The sequence below is a fragment of the Vigna umbellata genome, chromosome 6 (genome assembly GCF_029865625.1).
Source record: "Vigna umbellata cultivar VRB3 chromosome 6, Vumbellata_1.0, whole genome shotgun sequence".
Taxonomy (NCBI): domain Eukaryota; kingdom Viridiplantae; phylum Streptophyta; class Magnoliopsida; order Fabales; family Fabaceae; genus Vigna; species Vigna umbellata.
Window position 1 is genome coordinate 39,437,499 of NC_142170.1, and position 16,258 is coordinate 39,453,756.

Consider the following 16,258-nt stretch of genomic DNA (forward strand, 5'->3'; position numbering starts at 1 on the left):
TTACGTCAAGGTTTTGGAAGAAGATGCAAGAAGCTTTGGGTACAGAGTTAAGAATGAGTTCAGCTTATCATCCCCAAACGGATGGACAGTCTGAAAGGACTATACAATCCCTAGAAGATTTGCTGAGAGCATGTGTGCTGGATCACTTAGGAAGTTGGAGTGAGGTGTTACCTTTGGTAGAGTTCACGTACAACAATAGCTTTCATGCGAGCATTGGAATGGCACCGTATGAAGCTCTCTACGGTAGAAGGTGTAGGACGCCTTTGTGCTGGTTCCAAGATGGGGAAGTAATATCGGTGGGCCCAGAGTTGTTATAGAAGACAACCGAGAAGGTTAAGCTGATACAAGAGAGGATGCGTGCAACACAGAGTAGGCAGAAATCTTATGCAGACAAACGACGGAGACCTCTTGAGTTCGAGGTGGGAGATCATGTTTTTCTACGAGTCTCTCAGATGACAGGAGTTGGAAGAGTGATAGTGGCATATTTTACTATGAATTCAGTATTGAATTAGAGAAAATATCAACTCTTTCTCATCCTTTTTACCTTGTAAATCCTAGTTTTCATTTAGTTTAAGAAGTGGTTTCATCTTAAGCTTTAATTAGTTAAATTGTTCATTAACCCCTTCATTTATACAAGTTAATTAGTTGGAAGAAGTCTCTGCATCAAATGAAGAGTGCTGGAACCAGAGAAAACAAGAAAACAGCAAAAACAGCAAAAATATGAAGAACCAGAATCTGGAAAAATGTTAGCTGGAGCGCCCCTGAGCAATGGGCGCTGGAGCGCGCTCTGCACCAGGACTGGAGCTAGCTGGAGCGCCCTTTTTCCAGTTTTCGCGCGCTGGAGCGCGGTCTCAAGCGCGCCTGTTGCTGATTTGGCAGATTGGGTTTATTTAACCCCAAATTAGAAGGGCTTTGACATCTTTGGCAACCTAGACACGAATTCTCTCAATTGGAGCGTCCAAAGGCGAGCTAGGAGCTGTGGGAACAGCCCTTCTTCATCCTTGGGTCTTCCTCCTTCTTCCATTTCCACCATTGTTGAAAGATCAAGCTCTCCATTCATGGAGAGCTAGTTTCATTCTTGTTGGGGATTGATGTAACCACGGATCTTTTGTGTAAATTATAGTTGAATTGATTGAATATATGTCTATTTCAGTGATTGCTAGTGTTTAATTCCTTCTCTTAAAGCTTGTGATGATGTGTTCTACCATTGCATGATTCTAGGGTTTGCTTGATGTTGGGAAATGTTGTGTAAATCTGGAATTGGATTAAATACCTAAGGGAAATTGTATCTAGGGATAGAACTTGGACCTTTGGTTGTCTTTAATCTCAACTATTAAAGCGGATGAACTTGTTAAATGTTCTAAGGAATTAGAGTTTAAGAAGTAAGTCTAGGCTCTTTCTACCAAGGGATTGGGTTGGAGTAAATTAGTAGATTGACATTGGTTAATTAATGAAAAGAAAGTGAATCGTTTGCACAAAAGTGAAGTAGGTGAAATCATACCCCCAACAATACCATTCCATATCATTTCAAGTCTTCCTTATTTCTAGTGTTTGAGTTTCAAAGATCAACTTTTACCATTCTTGCATTATCTTTAATTCAATTGCATGAAAACCACAAAAACATGGAATCATTCTTTAGTCTAAATTAGTTAGAGCTTATACGATCGTCTAGGACACGAGTCTCTTGGGAAACGATACCCGGTCTTACCGGTTTTATTACTTGAACGATTCGGTACACTTGCCGAACCATCAACAAGTGTTCGGCAAGTGTACCGAATCGTTCAAGTAATAAAACCGGTAAGACCGGGTATCGTTTCCCAAGAGACTCGTGTCCTAGACGATCGTATAAGCTCTAACTAATTTAGACTAAAGAATGATTCCATATTTTTGTGGCTTTCATGCAATTAAAGTAAAGATAAAACATAAATGGTAAAAGTGATCTTTGATAACGCAAACACTTAGGAATGGAAAGATTAGAAATGATATGAAATGATATTGTTGGGGGATGATTTCACCTACTTCACTCTTATGTATAGAAAATCACTTCCTCTTCATTAATTAGCCAATGTCAATCTTCTAATTTACTCAAACCCAATCCCTTGGTAGAGAGAGACTAGACTTACTTCTTAAACTCCAATCCCTTGGAAAACCTAACAAGTTCATCCGCTTTAAGAATTGAGATTCAAGACAACCAAAGGTCCTAGTTCTATCCCTAGATACAATTTCCTTTAGGTGTTTAATCCAGTTCTAGATTCACCCAATATTTCCCAATATCAAGCAAACCCTAAGATCATGATATGGTTGAATCAATCATACAAGCTTTAAGCAATGGAATTAAACACTAACAATCAATCAAAGAGGCATATAATCATTCAAAACAACTGTAATTTACATAAGAGATCCGTGGTTACATCAATCCCCAACAAGAATGAAACTAGCTCTCCATGAATGGAGAGCTTGATCTTACAACAATGGTGGAAATGGAAGAAGGAGGAAGACCCAAGGATGAAGAAGGGCTGTTCCCACAGCTCCTAGCTCGCCTCTGGACGCTCCAATTGAGAGAATTCGTGTCTGGGAAGCCAAAGATGTCAAAGCCCTTCTAATTTAGGGTTAAATAAACCCAATCTGCCAAATCAGCAACAGGCGCGCTTGAGACCGTGCTCCAGCGCGCGAAAACTGGAAAAAGGGCGCTCCAGCGCCCTTTTGTAGGGGGCGCTCCAGCTAGCTCCAGTCCTGGTGCAGAGCGCGCTCCAGCGCCCATTGCTCAGGGGCGCTCCAGCTAACATTTTTCCAGATTCTGGTTCTTCATATTTTTGCTGTTTTTGCTGTTTTCTTGTTTTCTCTGGTTCCAGCACTCTTCATTTGATGCAGAGACTTCTTCCAACTAATTAACTTATATAAATGAAGGGGTTAATGAACAATTTAACTAATTAAAGCTTAAGATGAAACCACTTCTTAAACTAAATGAAAACTAGGATTTACAAGGTAAAAAGGATGAGAAAGAGTTGATATTTTCTCTAATTCAATACTGAATTCATAGTAAAATATGCCACTATCAAAGAGCCATCAAGTCAAAGAAACTATCTCCGAAGTTTCTTGGACCATTCCAGATTATCAGGAGAATAGGACCGGTAGCATATGAAATCGCACTACCTCCTCAATTGGAAAATTTACACAATGTGTTTCACGTTTCTCAGTTGAGGAAGTATGTGTCAAACCCTGATCATGTGCTCGAATTGGATGATGTTCAAATCATAGAAGACTTGTCATTGGATACGAAACCTGTGCGAATACTAGATGTTCAGTCGAAGCAGTTGAGAGGGAAGGATATTCATACAGTGAAAGTGTTGTGGAATGAGAAGACTCAAGAGATTACTTGGGAATTAGAAGAAGAAATGAAGAAGTCTTACCCTCATTTGTTTGGTTAATAGATGCAATTTTCGAGGACGAAAATTTTTAAAGGAGGGGAGAATGTAAGACCCTTGTAAACTCAAGAATTTACCAAGTTGTAAAAAGTTCAAGTTATAATGTAAAATAGAATGCTGTCAAAGTTTGACATGGTTTACTATTTTAATTATAACTTTTTGTAGAAATAATCAATTGAGTTGATTCTTGTTTTATTGGAAAGTAGACTCAAAGAGCTTCAATTTGAGTACTCATACGTATTTTTTCGACTTCGGGAAGGGGGTCAACCGGACTGTCAAAGTTGTGACAGTTGTGCTGCTGGAGAGACTGCGCCCCAGCGCCCATCCCTCAGGGGCGCCCCAGCGCGCGATTAGTGATAATTTTGCGCTCCAGCCCCCTTTTTCCATGGGCGCTCCAGCGTGGCTAGTGATCTGCTTTTTTTGTAAAAGTCGACAAAATGAGCTGGCAGGCTGCGTTTCTTTCGTGGGAATATTTTGGGGATCCTTCCAGACATTCCCTCCACGTTTTGGGGCTGGAAAGAAGTATGGGGTATTGTTTTATTGATTTTTAATTGCTAAATAACAAACCCATGGGTCCTTATGTGTCTAGGAATAATTCCCTTTAATTCCAAAGCTGAATGAGTGTTCTGGACAGAGAGTAAGGCTCTTGAGGAGAGTATTCCGAAAATTCTAAGTGTGCTAAGTGTGGAGGTTACCTTGGTCTGTGCAAGAAGAGGGAAATTGCAAGAAACTAGGATTCTACCAAGGTTGGGGAAGAGATCAAGTTAAAGTTTCAAAGGCTAAAGGTAAGGGGAGCTAACTTATCTCTTCTGTGATTATGTGTGTGCAGAATTTACTTGATGAATATATGGTTTCTTATGTGTAAATGTTGAGTATTAAGGATTTGAGAATGAGAAATTGGGATTATCGTATACATATGCATGCCATGATTTTAATTGGTTGATTTGAAGGGATCCTTGTGCTACAACTTTGATCTATGAATCTTGATTAAGTTATATGATGAAATATTGGTGGAAATTGATGGATCTATGTTGAATTGATGGTGGGATTTCATTCTTTTATGTTGGTATATGTGGATGGAAAGTTTTGAACCAATTTGGTCATGAAATGGGGTTGTATATATGGGAGTTTATCTCACTGTATGTTGATTTGCGAAATTGGATTGAAGATTGATGAAGGTGAGAGTTATATAAGTTGTTTCCAGATTTGGATGTGACACATTTTGGGATTTTGAGTGGTGGAAGCTACTCCTTTTCCTTTGTTTTCTTGAATTTAGAAAGTGATATGTGCAAACTGTTTTGGGATAAGTTGCAGTACATTATTGATTTGTTTTGGTGTTTAAATTCTTGGAGGAAAGATCATTGTTGGGTGCTGAATGTTTGGTTGCAAGTTGTTGGAAAATTATGCAGGGATATGTGGTTGTTGGATAGTTAAAGAGTTGATTTTTGCATGAGAAATTGGATAGGTTGATGTTATGATGTTTTTGGTTGATTGTGGAGTGTTAATAGACTCCAAATATGTTTGAAAACATTTTAGAAGTGTTGAATATGTACTGGAAATCAAATCTGGAAAATTCTGGGTGAAAAACCAGAATCTGGTTGCTGTCACGGCGCTCCAGCGCCCATTTATCGCGCTCCAGCGCGCGATGGTCAGGTTGAGTCGCGCTCCAGCGCCCTCTGGTCGCGCTCCAGCGCGCCTGAACGCAGCAGCATGCTGCAGATTTTGTTTTTAGGAGTTTTGGGGGTTCTAGATGTCCGTTTTGGACGTTCTTTAGTTCGTTTTGGGGGTTTTTGACCCTTCCGGAGTTGTTGGTGATGGTTTCAAAGCTGTTTGAGTTACCTAAATATGGGTATTAAAAGGATATAAAGAAAAAGTGTTATATATAAACTATTTTGAACTGTTTGATGCATTTATTGAATGTAGAAATGTTGTATGATCCGTATGAGATTGTAAAAGGATATGAGGATGAGGTTTTCATGGTTAAGTCTTGTTGAAATCATGGTTGGATATGAATTGATTATGAGTTTCATGATGTATGAAGAACTTGAATTGTTTACAATTTGGTATTGTGATGATTATGTGATGATGATATGTTATGTGCGTTATGGTATGGTTGGATTGGTATTGTGAGGATTATTGGATATGTGTATTTTTGGCTGGTTGGTGTCATTGAATGAGTGATGGATAGTAAGCGTTGTGGTTGCTGGCCCGGGGAAGCTCTATAGAGTGATGGGAAGTAACCCTATACACGGGTGACGTGTGTAACCGCCCGGGGAATCTCTTACATTTATGTAAGAGTGATGGGGGTGACGTGGGGTACTAGTCCGGTGAAGCTCATTACAAATTTGATTGGCGTTGTGCTTGCGGGCCCGGGGAATCTCTTTAGGCGAGTGATGAGGGGTATACTTGCACTTGTCCGGGGAAGCTCTTGATTAGAGTGATGGAGGGTGACATTGTGTACTTGCTCGGGGAATCTCCCTATAGAGTGATGGGAAGCAGCACTACACATTAGGATAATGTGTAACGGCCCGGGGAAGCTCTGAAAAGAGTGATGGGAGTGACGCTAGTACAATATTAGTGTATGTATTTCGAGTGATCTGTAATATTGGTGGATGTAGTCTGATTTATTTTGTAATGCATATCGGTGTATGCATTCTAATTTGATATTTTGATGCATATTGGTGTATGCAATGTAGTTGAAGCATAATTCGTACTTGGGTATATAGTTTGATCTGGTTAAGGTGTGGATGATAGTATGTTATTATGAGTACATTTATGATGTATATGAATTGTATTTTCGTTAGCTCACCCTTGCTTGTTTGTGCATGTGAATGCGATGATCGTATAATGTGTGATGTTATACGGGAGCAGATGTTATTACAGATGTGATGGCTGATGCTTCTGAACATGCATAAAGGATGAAAGAGAGATGGGATAGAGAACTTGGGAATGTATTTTAATGTTTTATTCGATCCTGACTATTTGAACATTTTATTTTCGGAATAATCGGTTTGTAATAAATAACGTACTATTTTTCCGTTGAGGTTGGATATTAAAAATTTGAATTTTTACTTATGTGTTTTACGGAAAAATTAGTCGGTGTAACACCAAATATCGGGGTGTTACATGCGGCACGCTGTCTGTCAACCTCTTCGTTGGACACCTATTGAGGACATAAACTGTTGTTGACACTGCTTCTCCCCATAATTCGCGTGGCACTTCCTTTTCCTTCAGCAGACATTTGGCCATATTCATTATGGTCCTATTTCTTCTCTCCGCTAAACAGTTATGTTGAGGTGTGTAGGGTGCGATCACCTCGTGAGCTATACCGCAATTCTGACAAAAAGTCTTGAATTCAAACGAAGTGTATTCACCTCCTCCATCAGTCCTAAGAGTTTTAACCTGCCTTCCGGTTTCTCTTTCCACACGTTCTTTGAATCGTTTGAATGTTTTGAAGAGCTTCACTCTTCTTCCTTATGAGATATACCCATACCATTCGGTTGAACTCATCAACGAAAGTGATAAAGTATTTGTTCCCTGCCAACTAGGTACCTCTAGTGGACCACATATATTCGAATGTAAAACCTCGAGGCATTCTTTTGATCTCATCTCCAATTGTGATTGAAATGGTCTTCTGACTTGCTTACCAACAATGCACGATTCACATGATTTCTCTGGTATGATGATACCTGGTAAACCAGAAACCATCGTCTTTTTGTCCATTGCTGTAAGTCTCGAAAATTTAGATGCCCAAATCTAAGGTGCCATTTCCAGTTTTCGTTTTCTGTCACAAGACAAACACCGCAGGTTCTCAACCATATCCATGCAAACCTAAAAAGTACGGTTTTTAGAGATCTTGCTTCTCAATATCAATTCCCTACTTCTGTCAAATATTTCTACTTGACCATTGTTGCCCTTGATCACTGTGAAGCCTTTTTCTACCAGCTAACCAAGACTAAGCAAATTACACTTCATCTCTGGCACAAGAAGAACATTCTCTTATGTTGCATGTAGCCCATCCTTCTTCTTTATGATGACATTTCCAATTCCTTCAACTCTCAACGTGCTATCATCTACAACTCTGACCTTGCTCTTCTTTGATTCATCCAAGTTGATCAATCATTCTTTGTTGTACGTCATGTGATTTGAGCACCCTGAGTCTAGATACCATGACTTGTTCGTTTTGTTCGAAGACACAGAGCTCTCTAAAGAAGTTGTAACCATGAGAATTAGAGGTTCCGAATCAGATTCTAAATTCGCAAGATGAGCCTCCTTGTTTTGATCTTTCTTAAACTGTCTACCTTTGTTTGAATAACACTCATAAGAGAAATGTCCCATCTTGTGACATGTAAAACATTCTATGTTTCTCCTGTCTTTCTTCTTATATTCTAATTGAAACCGCCTCTTCTTTCGGATGAATTATCAACTCTTCCTTCTTGATCATCAACATTATCATTCTTCCATCTTCTTTGTGCAGTGGGCTTACCTCTCCAAGTCTTAAAATTCTTCTTTCCATCACCTCTGACATGCTGAGTTCATCATGTTTGACGGGATCTCTATCCAGAAGCCTCATCTCATGAGCCTCCAAGGAGCTCTGCATTTCCTCGATCTTTAACTTCTCAACATCTTTGGATTCCTCGATTGCAACAACGATAAAATCAAACCGCCGAGGTAACGACCTCATTATCTTCTCCATTATCAATAAGTCGCTAAGCTTTTCTCCGCAACTTTTCATTTGATTTGTAAGAGTCAAGATTCTACTAAAATAATCACTGACCTTGTCCTTGTCCTCCATTTGCAGCAGCTCATACTGTCGTCTCAGCGTTTGGAGCTTTACCTTCTTGATCTTCTCTCCTCCGGCATGGCAACGTACTAAGATATTCCACGCTTCCCTCGCTGTAGTCGCATTTTGGATCTTCTCAAAATGCGTATCATCTATGGATAATCAGCAAGGCTTTATCATCTTTCTTTCTGTGCACCTCCTTCTGGTCCTCTATACCATGGAAATCAGTCGTACCATGGAAATCAGCCGCAGACTCCTATCTTTCTATCACGCTGCTTACATCTTGAACGCGAAACAAAACTTGCATTTGTGTGCTCCACCGACTCTAATTCTTTTCTGTGAGAATAGGAAGATTTGTCGTGGAGAAATCAGCCATGATTCACCTTCTTTCCTGCTTCAAGAACTTCTTTCTTTGAACGTTTCAACCGTGCTTGGCCAGCCGCACTATACCTAGACACATGAATACCTTAGGCCCTTCTTCAACCAAGGCTAATTGATACCACTGATAGGAGCAACAGAAATACAAAACAGTTATAGAACTGATATGTGCGAGAAAATAGAGATGTGCGAGAAAGTTTTAAAGTAATACATTTGAGAGAACTATCTGTTGGGTTATTGGGCTCCCTTTCTATGTGGAGAATAGGCCCAAATAATGTGGACCTTTAGGTCTCACTAGGTCAAATTGAGATGGGTCAGATTAGTAGAGCACATTAGAGTCATTTGAAGAGAGGCAAAAGTCAAGTGAGAGAAAAGGAAAGAGAGAAAGTCATTCCCGCATAACCCTAAACCTGCACTGGTGTTTTATTCGCTGTGAACTCGTTCACCGTTGGATCGAGCTGATTTTTGGACAGTAGGTTCCAGACATATGGTTCTTCATTCTAACCGTTCGGATCGTCAATCGGAGGACTATATTGGGAGAAATCGGTCCCGCACCAGCAGTCCTGTTTTGTGGAATTTTCATCTTCTTGGTTCTCATGTGCAAGCATTTGTGCTTATTTAATTTGGCTTATTGAACACATCATTTGGTGTTATTATTGGAGACTCTTTTGTACCCTATTATTGATCATAGTGGATTTTTCTTTGGTCTGGACGACTCGTGGTTTTTACCCTTGCATTGAGGGGTTTTCCACACTAAAAATTGTTGGTGTCTCTTTGTGTTTTGGATTCTATTTTTGTTCTATTTGTTTGGTGCTCCTCACAGTTTCTCGCAAGAATTTCCACTGCGTTATTACTATTTGATAAGTTGTTATATTTTTTGGCCCTTTCCCCATCACTATCACTAAAGTAGGAGAACAGTTTTTATATACAAGGAAGGAAGGGAAACACAATAAAATGATCAACGATATTAACTAACTTCTGACTGACTGAGTCAAATTTTAACATGGCTTTGAATTATATATATCTAATAAAATCTAGTTTAATTTTACACAATCCATTTATAAAATGAGATATAAATCTATATATATTTTAAGTTAATTTTATTTTTAATTAATAAAAAACTTTCAACGGATATATATATATATATATATATATATATATATATATATATATATATATATATATATATAAATACATCTTCAAAGTTTTATTTAGATTTTTAGTTTTATTTAGATTTTCAATTTGACTATATGTTTGGGAATGACGAAGAATTCATTTTTAATATAGTTCCTTGAGACTTAAAAAGTTGTTGCATAGAAGAATTTATAAACACACGTTTTCTATCGGAAACTATAAATTTTGGAAAACCATAAATTTTGCCTACATTATTAATGAAAGCATCAGCTACTATTTTACTTGTAAAACCAATTTTCAAAGAAAATGTGTAAATTTAGAAAGCCTATCTACGACAAACATAATGCTAGTATAGCCATGTGATAAAGGTAAAAGAGTAATGAAATCCAAAACAATATCATCCTAGACCTTATCAGGAATTGCTAAAGGATTCAACAAACTAGCTGGAAGAACATTTGATTGGTTTGGTTTAGGCAGCATTATCATTATAACAACAATGGATAAGCATCTGTCAGATTTCATGAAGTTGAAAGAATTGTGTGTTTGTGAATGCTCAAATTTGATCGAGCTTCATGCTTATGTTGGATCTTTACATAATCTTCTCAACGAGTCGTGACATGTTTAACTGATTCTAATACAACACAGCATATATGAATTCTGATTCAAAGGTTTCGTTTGCCTTCTGCAATTGTCTCCACAATCAATTGCTTAAAAATGCTAACAACACATTCTAATATTACTAGTAAGAAGTTGTTTTTTCCAATCTGACAATGACAGATTATTAGTTCTTCTGCATTACAGTTCGATCCTCTGCAAGGTCAACGGACCCATAATGGTTTGATCACTCTACTTGGGGAAACTCCATGTTTCAGGTTTTGTAATAAATTGCCATCTTTCACTGTGTGTGCAGTTTCAGAAGTTTGTGATAATATCAAGGTTCCTTTGTGAATGAAATTAATGATGTTGACACATGTGTTTCTTCTGTCCCTTTTAGGGAATAATGTAAACCGGTGGCTTCCTCAGAAACACCATATATTTATGATCAATCTTCAATGTCATTTTCAGCATCCAATGCAGAATCAATCTAGAACAGTACTTAACAAGAATGAGTGGAATTAATCAAGTGAAGTTCTGTAATGGATCCTTATCCTTCTAATAACACAAATTATGTGGAAAAAAATCTTCTGTTTGTAAAGCTCTTTGTTATAAAATAATCATTACATTACATTAATCAACCTTTCATTAGACTATGAAATTGATGGACAAACTTTGAGTTGTGTCTAGCAATTTAGATTCAAAGTTTTTACTCTATTTAGTTTTGCTTCTATCAATCTATCAATGTTATTTAAAGCTGTCATGGATCAGCAATATAGCCCAAAAAGAAAGCCTCTGTATTTTGGGTCCTCTCTCAAGTTATTCAACCCACAAATAAAAAGGATATATACATAATTGAAAAAATGTGTCTAATATCCTTTCTTTTTTGTTTGGGGTGAAGTGAATTTATGTGTATTTAATGAATTTTGGAGAATTTTAATGAAAGTCTTTTATGTATAGAGATATGTAGTTAAATACTTAAGTTAAAAGTAATACATAATTGACCAAATAAGAACTGGTTAATGTTACACTACAAAAAAGTAGGGCATTACCGAAGGCCAGAAACCCTCGGAAAATGCCAAAAGCCGTCGATAATGGACGTTTACCGAAGGCCTATCGACGGCCAAAAATCCTTCGGTAAATCCCTTGTCGCTAACCATTACCGAGGGCTTCTGACCTTCGGTAATTACCGAGGGTCAGAAGCCTTCGGTAATTACCGAAGGGCGAAAGCCCTCGGTAATTACCGAAGGGCGAAAGCCTTCGGTAATTACCGAAGGGCGAAAGCCTTCGGTAATTTCCGAAGGGCAGAAGCCCTCGGTAATGAGCATTCGAGGGTATTTACCGAAGGGCGGAAGCCTTCGGTAATGGCCAGACGAGGGCATTTACCGAAGGGCAAAAGCCTTCGGTAAAATGCAGAGCAGGTTTTAGAGAAATGGTTTTCCCTCTGCAACCCAGACCTGTATAACAAATTTAATTTACAAACAGACCTGCATAACAATTTTCAAACACATACAAACATGCATAATGTGCATCTCAAAGATCCAATCAATGATCAATATCCAAGGCACATCAAATAATCCACAGGACATCCATTAATGTAAAAATAATGTATTTATAGTTCAAACATAAAACAATGTAACACAAGGATGTTGTAACATCCAAAGTGTGTAAGTACATCTAACATTGAAATGATATCAACTCAAAATGTTCTAATATCCAAAAGTTTGTCTAACAAGTAATGAGAAAATGAAACCTAATAATGTACATAACTATCATCAGAATGATTTTCATCATCCTGCTCCTCTATTGATGGCTGGACTGGTGCGGGTTGGACTGATGAGGGTTGGACTGATGAGGGTTGGACTGAAGTGGGCTGCTGAGTGGCAGCAGGTGATGAGGACGGTCGTGATTGGGTGGGAGGGATATTTTGTACGTCCTGTGAGGTTTGAGGCAAGACAGTCATGACCAGGGCCTTAAAATTTGAAAACTCTGCTCTGAGATCAGTGAGCTCCTGGTCACGTTGATGGAGTTCCTGCCTGAGTTGAAGAACCTCGTCAGGAGTACTGGTGGAAGAAGAAGGCTGGTGCTTCAGAGTACCTCCTCTGGATGCTGTATAGTTTGCAGCAAGCTGTCCCGCACCATACACTCGTCCCTTTTTCTTCCCACCAACGGTGTCGATCCAGCACTGCGTCCTACGGATGTCATCATCTGCATTACTGGCATCATCCGGTGTAGGAGCTGACTCATGTTCAGATCTAACCTGTGAAAGTCTCGTAGAAAAGTCTTCCTGTTGAAACATTAAAAGCAATGTCAGAGAACGACAGTATAACAGAAATAAAAAATTAGTAATAGTGTTATTTGCTTACATGAGTCTTCCGAGATCTTTCATCAACAAATTCATTAGTTCCCTTCCGAACATGAGTCTGTGCAAAGACCTCATCAACATGGACCGCCCGTCCTAGAGCCTGTGCCTGTAACATAATTAAGAATTACAAGCGTACATATGAAATACAATATACATAACTTGTGTATGAAAGAAAATGTTATGTAATGAGATTATACCATACGAATGGCATGCTCATGAATGGTGATCGACCCACCAGTATGCAGGGTGCCACCCCTTTCAGACGCTCTGTTCCGCTGGGCTTTGGCACACTTATTGCGGAACTCTACTGTATTCCAATGGGCCAGTAAAGAGTTCCAAATGTGCTCACCCAGCCAGTTAGGGCGCTGTGCTGCATTCCGGGCATCCCTAAACATCTCTGACAGCCGATGAGATGCTTTCATGTGGAAATTTCTGTGTATCTGAGTTTCATGTTCAGGTTTCCACTGCACCTTCATCTGTAACATTAAAGAGAACAAACATTGATTACAGAACATACTAAAATATTCCCAACATTAGTGTAATAGATTGCTCACCTGAAAGCGCTGCCAGAATGGCTTCCTGTCGTCCTTAGGTATTGCTCCCCAAGTAGGCCATGGAGTTAAAAACTGTTGCTTTATTGAACGTGTGATGGCCTGGGAAGCAACCCTAGATGGAATAAACCTGCATAACAAAACTCATTTCAATTACAATATGGTTTAAACATCAAATGATATCAACAGATTATAAACTTACCCTTTACCATAGGGCTCAATCCATGGTCGATCATGGAGGGGCGGGTCAAGATCTTCACCATCACCACTTGAATCTGGATCACCAAGTGGTGTGACGGTCTCAAAGGTAGTAACAAAATTATAAAAGCAATGGTCAAATTTACCTTGCTCTAAACGGAGGAAAAACTACGGACCTGATTTCTAAACCAATGCGGAAACTCTGAGTGTATTCTAGCAGAAGTGTTTCCTTCTGCGACTTGCTCAGCCACAACAAATGAGCTGGTACAAATGAAATTAATTAGTGTATAACAATTAAACCGCTTGATAGATTAGAGATGGATGATGACATACTCAAGGTACGGCTTTACTTCACTGCAATTGATCAAGACATGGACATGAGCAGAGTTGAATTCAGCATCAGTTAACCAGTGAGTGAATTCTTTCCCTGCGTGACGGCCTGTTTGTCGAAAAACTGATAATGCACCTTCACGTCGTTCAACTTGCCATTGCATTTCATTTCTGACATGAGTGGGGGACAACATGAAGTTCTTGAAATAATGTGAACAAAAATAAGTTGTCTCTCTGTGCAAGTAAGCTGCACAAATTGAGCCTTCCACTCTAGCTTTATTTTTAACTGAGCGTTTGGATTCTCCCATAAACCTTTCAAAGGGATACATCCACCTGTACTGCACGGGTCCCCCAAGCCAAGCTTCATATGCAAGATGTATTGCAATGTGCTCCATTGAATCAAAGAATGCAGGAGGGAATATTCTTTCCAATTTGCAGAGAATAATCGGGATATTTTCATCCATCTTCTTAAGGGAATCTTCCTTTAGTGTCGTGCAACACAAATCTTTAAAGAAGTTACTGATTTCTATCAGTGGATGTAACACGTGTGTTGGCAAACAACTGAACGCAAGAGGGATGAAAGTCTCCATGAATACATGACAATCATGACTCTTCAACCCTTGAATAGTACCGTTCTGAACATTGGCACATCTGGACAAGTTAGAAGCATATCCATCTGGCATTCTAAGCTCCTTTATCCATGCACACACTATTCTTGTCTCGTCTTTTGACATGGTGTAATTTGCTTTTGGTTTAAATAATCGGCCGTTACCTTGTGCCTTCAACTCTAAGTCTTTTCGTCCACAATACAAAGGTAAATCTTTTCTTGCTTTCTCATTATCTTTTGTCTTACCTTTAACATCCATGACTGTGTTGAAGACATTGTCAAAGAAATTTTTTTCTGTGTGCATGACATCGATGTTGTGTCTTAGCAAGTTGTCCTTCCAATAGGGAAGTTCCCAGAATATGCTTCTTTTAGTCCAATTATGCCATTCCCCAAACCCTTCTAGCCTATTCTGACCAGATTCAGTCACTTTTGGATAGTCTTTCACTCTTCTCCACACGTGTGATCCAGTCAACTTTGGCGGGGGCATATCCGTTTCAAGTTGTCCTTTTCGAAATGCCTTTTTGTTTCTTCTAAAGGGGTGATCAATGGGCAAGAACCGTCGATGGCAGTCAAACCAACTACTTTTCCGGCCATGACTCAATTGGAATGACTTTGTATGTTCCATGCAATGTGGACAAGCTAATCGACCATGTGTGCTCCAACCAGATAACATGCCGTACGCTGGGAAGTCATTAATAGTCCACATCAAGGCTGCCCTCATAAGGAAATTTTGCCTCCTTGAAACGTCATACGTCCAAACACCATTCCATAACTTCTTCAAATCATCAATCAAAGGCTCCAAGTAAACATCAATCAATGATTTGGGATTAGATGGACCTGGTATTATACACGATAAAAACATGTAAGGCTTTGTCATGCACATCTCAGGTGGTAGATTGTATGGGGTAACTATCACGGGCCAACATGAATACGGTGATGCAGACGCCTGAATGTACGGGGTAAACCCATCAGAGCATAAACCAAGTCTGACGTTACGCGGTTCACTACCAAAGGATGGATGTTTACGATTGAAGTGCTTCCAAGCTTCACCATCAGAAGGATGACGCAAAAGTCCCGGAGTTTTGTTACCATCATGCCATGTCATGTGTTCTGCTGTTTGCATTGAAGTAAACAATCTTTGTAATCTTGGAATTATAGGTAAGTAGAACATGGACTTTAATGGAATTGGTTTTTTTTGCCTCCGTCCAGCATGCATTGTCTGATATCGAGGTGAGCCACAGAACTTGCATTCCACCAACATTGCATCATTTTTGCCACTGTCATTGTCATAGAATAACATACATCCATTAACACAACAATCAATCTTCTTCACATCCAATCCCAACTTTGAAACACATTTTTTGGCTTGGTAATAATTCTTCGGCATCAAATTGTTTGGTGGTGTCAAATCTAACATCAGTTTTGTATAGAAGTCCACTGCTTGAATGGGAACGTTCCAATTAGATTTGCCAGCCATGAGTCTAATGCACACTGACAATTTTGACTCAGATGAACCTTCAAATACAGGTAGATTTGCCTCTGTCAGTAAATTGTAAAACCTCTGCGTCGTTTCATTTGGAGGCTCTTCATCATGACTATCGTCTGCTTCTGCAGCATGGTGACGAAGAGCATGGTCGACCATCTCTTGCATGTAGGCAAATTGATCTATCTCACATGTATGTACAACAGTATTCGAACCTGATGCAAGCCGTCTTTCAGCTGCAGTGGAGGTCGAAGGAATTTCTTCACCATGAAATGTCCAGACCGTGTAATTAGGCATGAACCCTTTTTGGTAAAGGTGAAGTTTGACGACTTCATCTTTCAGAATGCTTGTACATTCGCACTTGATGCATGGACATCGAATCCCTCCATCAAGGGCATAATATTGATATC

General features: G+C 39.1%; 2 protein-coding genes across 2 annotated transcripts; one reads left to right on the forward strand and one right to left on the reverse strand.

Moving 5' to 3' along the window:
- Nucleotides 1–353: 353 nt before the first annotated feature.
- LOC148197454 (GAG/POL/ENV polyprotein) lies at nt 354–3,428 on the forward strand. Its single transcript, XM_088093703.1, has 2 exons — nt 354–479; nt 3,072–3,428. Exons 1-2 carry the CDS (start codon nt 354–356, stop codon nt 3,426–3,428), a joined length of 483 nt encoding a protein of 160 aa, XP_087949829.1.
- Nucleotides 3,429–11,883: 8,455 nt separating this feature from the next.
- LOC148197455 (uncharacterized) lies at nt 11,884–14,624 on the reverse strand. The gene is made up of 6 exons (XM_088093704.1): nt 14,612–14,624; nt 13,433–13,580; nt 13,234–13,360; nt 12,877–13,155; nt 12,681–12,785; nt 11,884–12,601 (listed from the first exon to the last, which is right to left on the reverse strand). Exons 1-6 carry the CDS (start codon nt 14,622–14,624, stop codon nt 12,068–12,070), a joined length of 1,206 nt encoding a protein of 401 aa, XP_087949830.1. The 3' UTR covers nt 11,884–12,067.
- Between the last annotated feature and the right edge of the window lie 1,634 nt (nt 14,625–16,258).

Coding starts and splice junctions, on each gene's coding strand:
- LOC148197454 (XM_088093703.1), top strand. CDS start 354: ATGCGTGCAACACAGAGTAGGCAGAAATCTTATGCAGACAAACGACGG. Junction 480..3,071: donor GAGTTGGAAGAGTGATAGTG/GCATATTTTACT, acceptor AGAGCCATCAAG/TCAAAGAAACTATCTCCGAA.
- LOC148197455 (XM_088093704.1), bottom strand. Junction 13,156..13,233: donor CATTCTGGCAGCGCTTTCAG/GTGAGCAATCTA, acceptor TTAATGTTACAG/ATGAAGGTGCAGTGGAAACC. Junction 12,786..12,876: donor ATGAGCATGCCATTCGTATG/GTATAATCTCAT, acceptor ATTATGTTACAG/GCACAGGCTCTAGGACGGGC.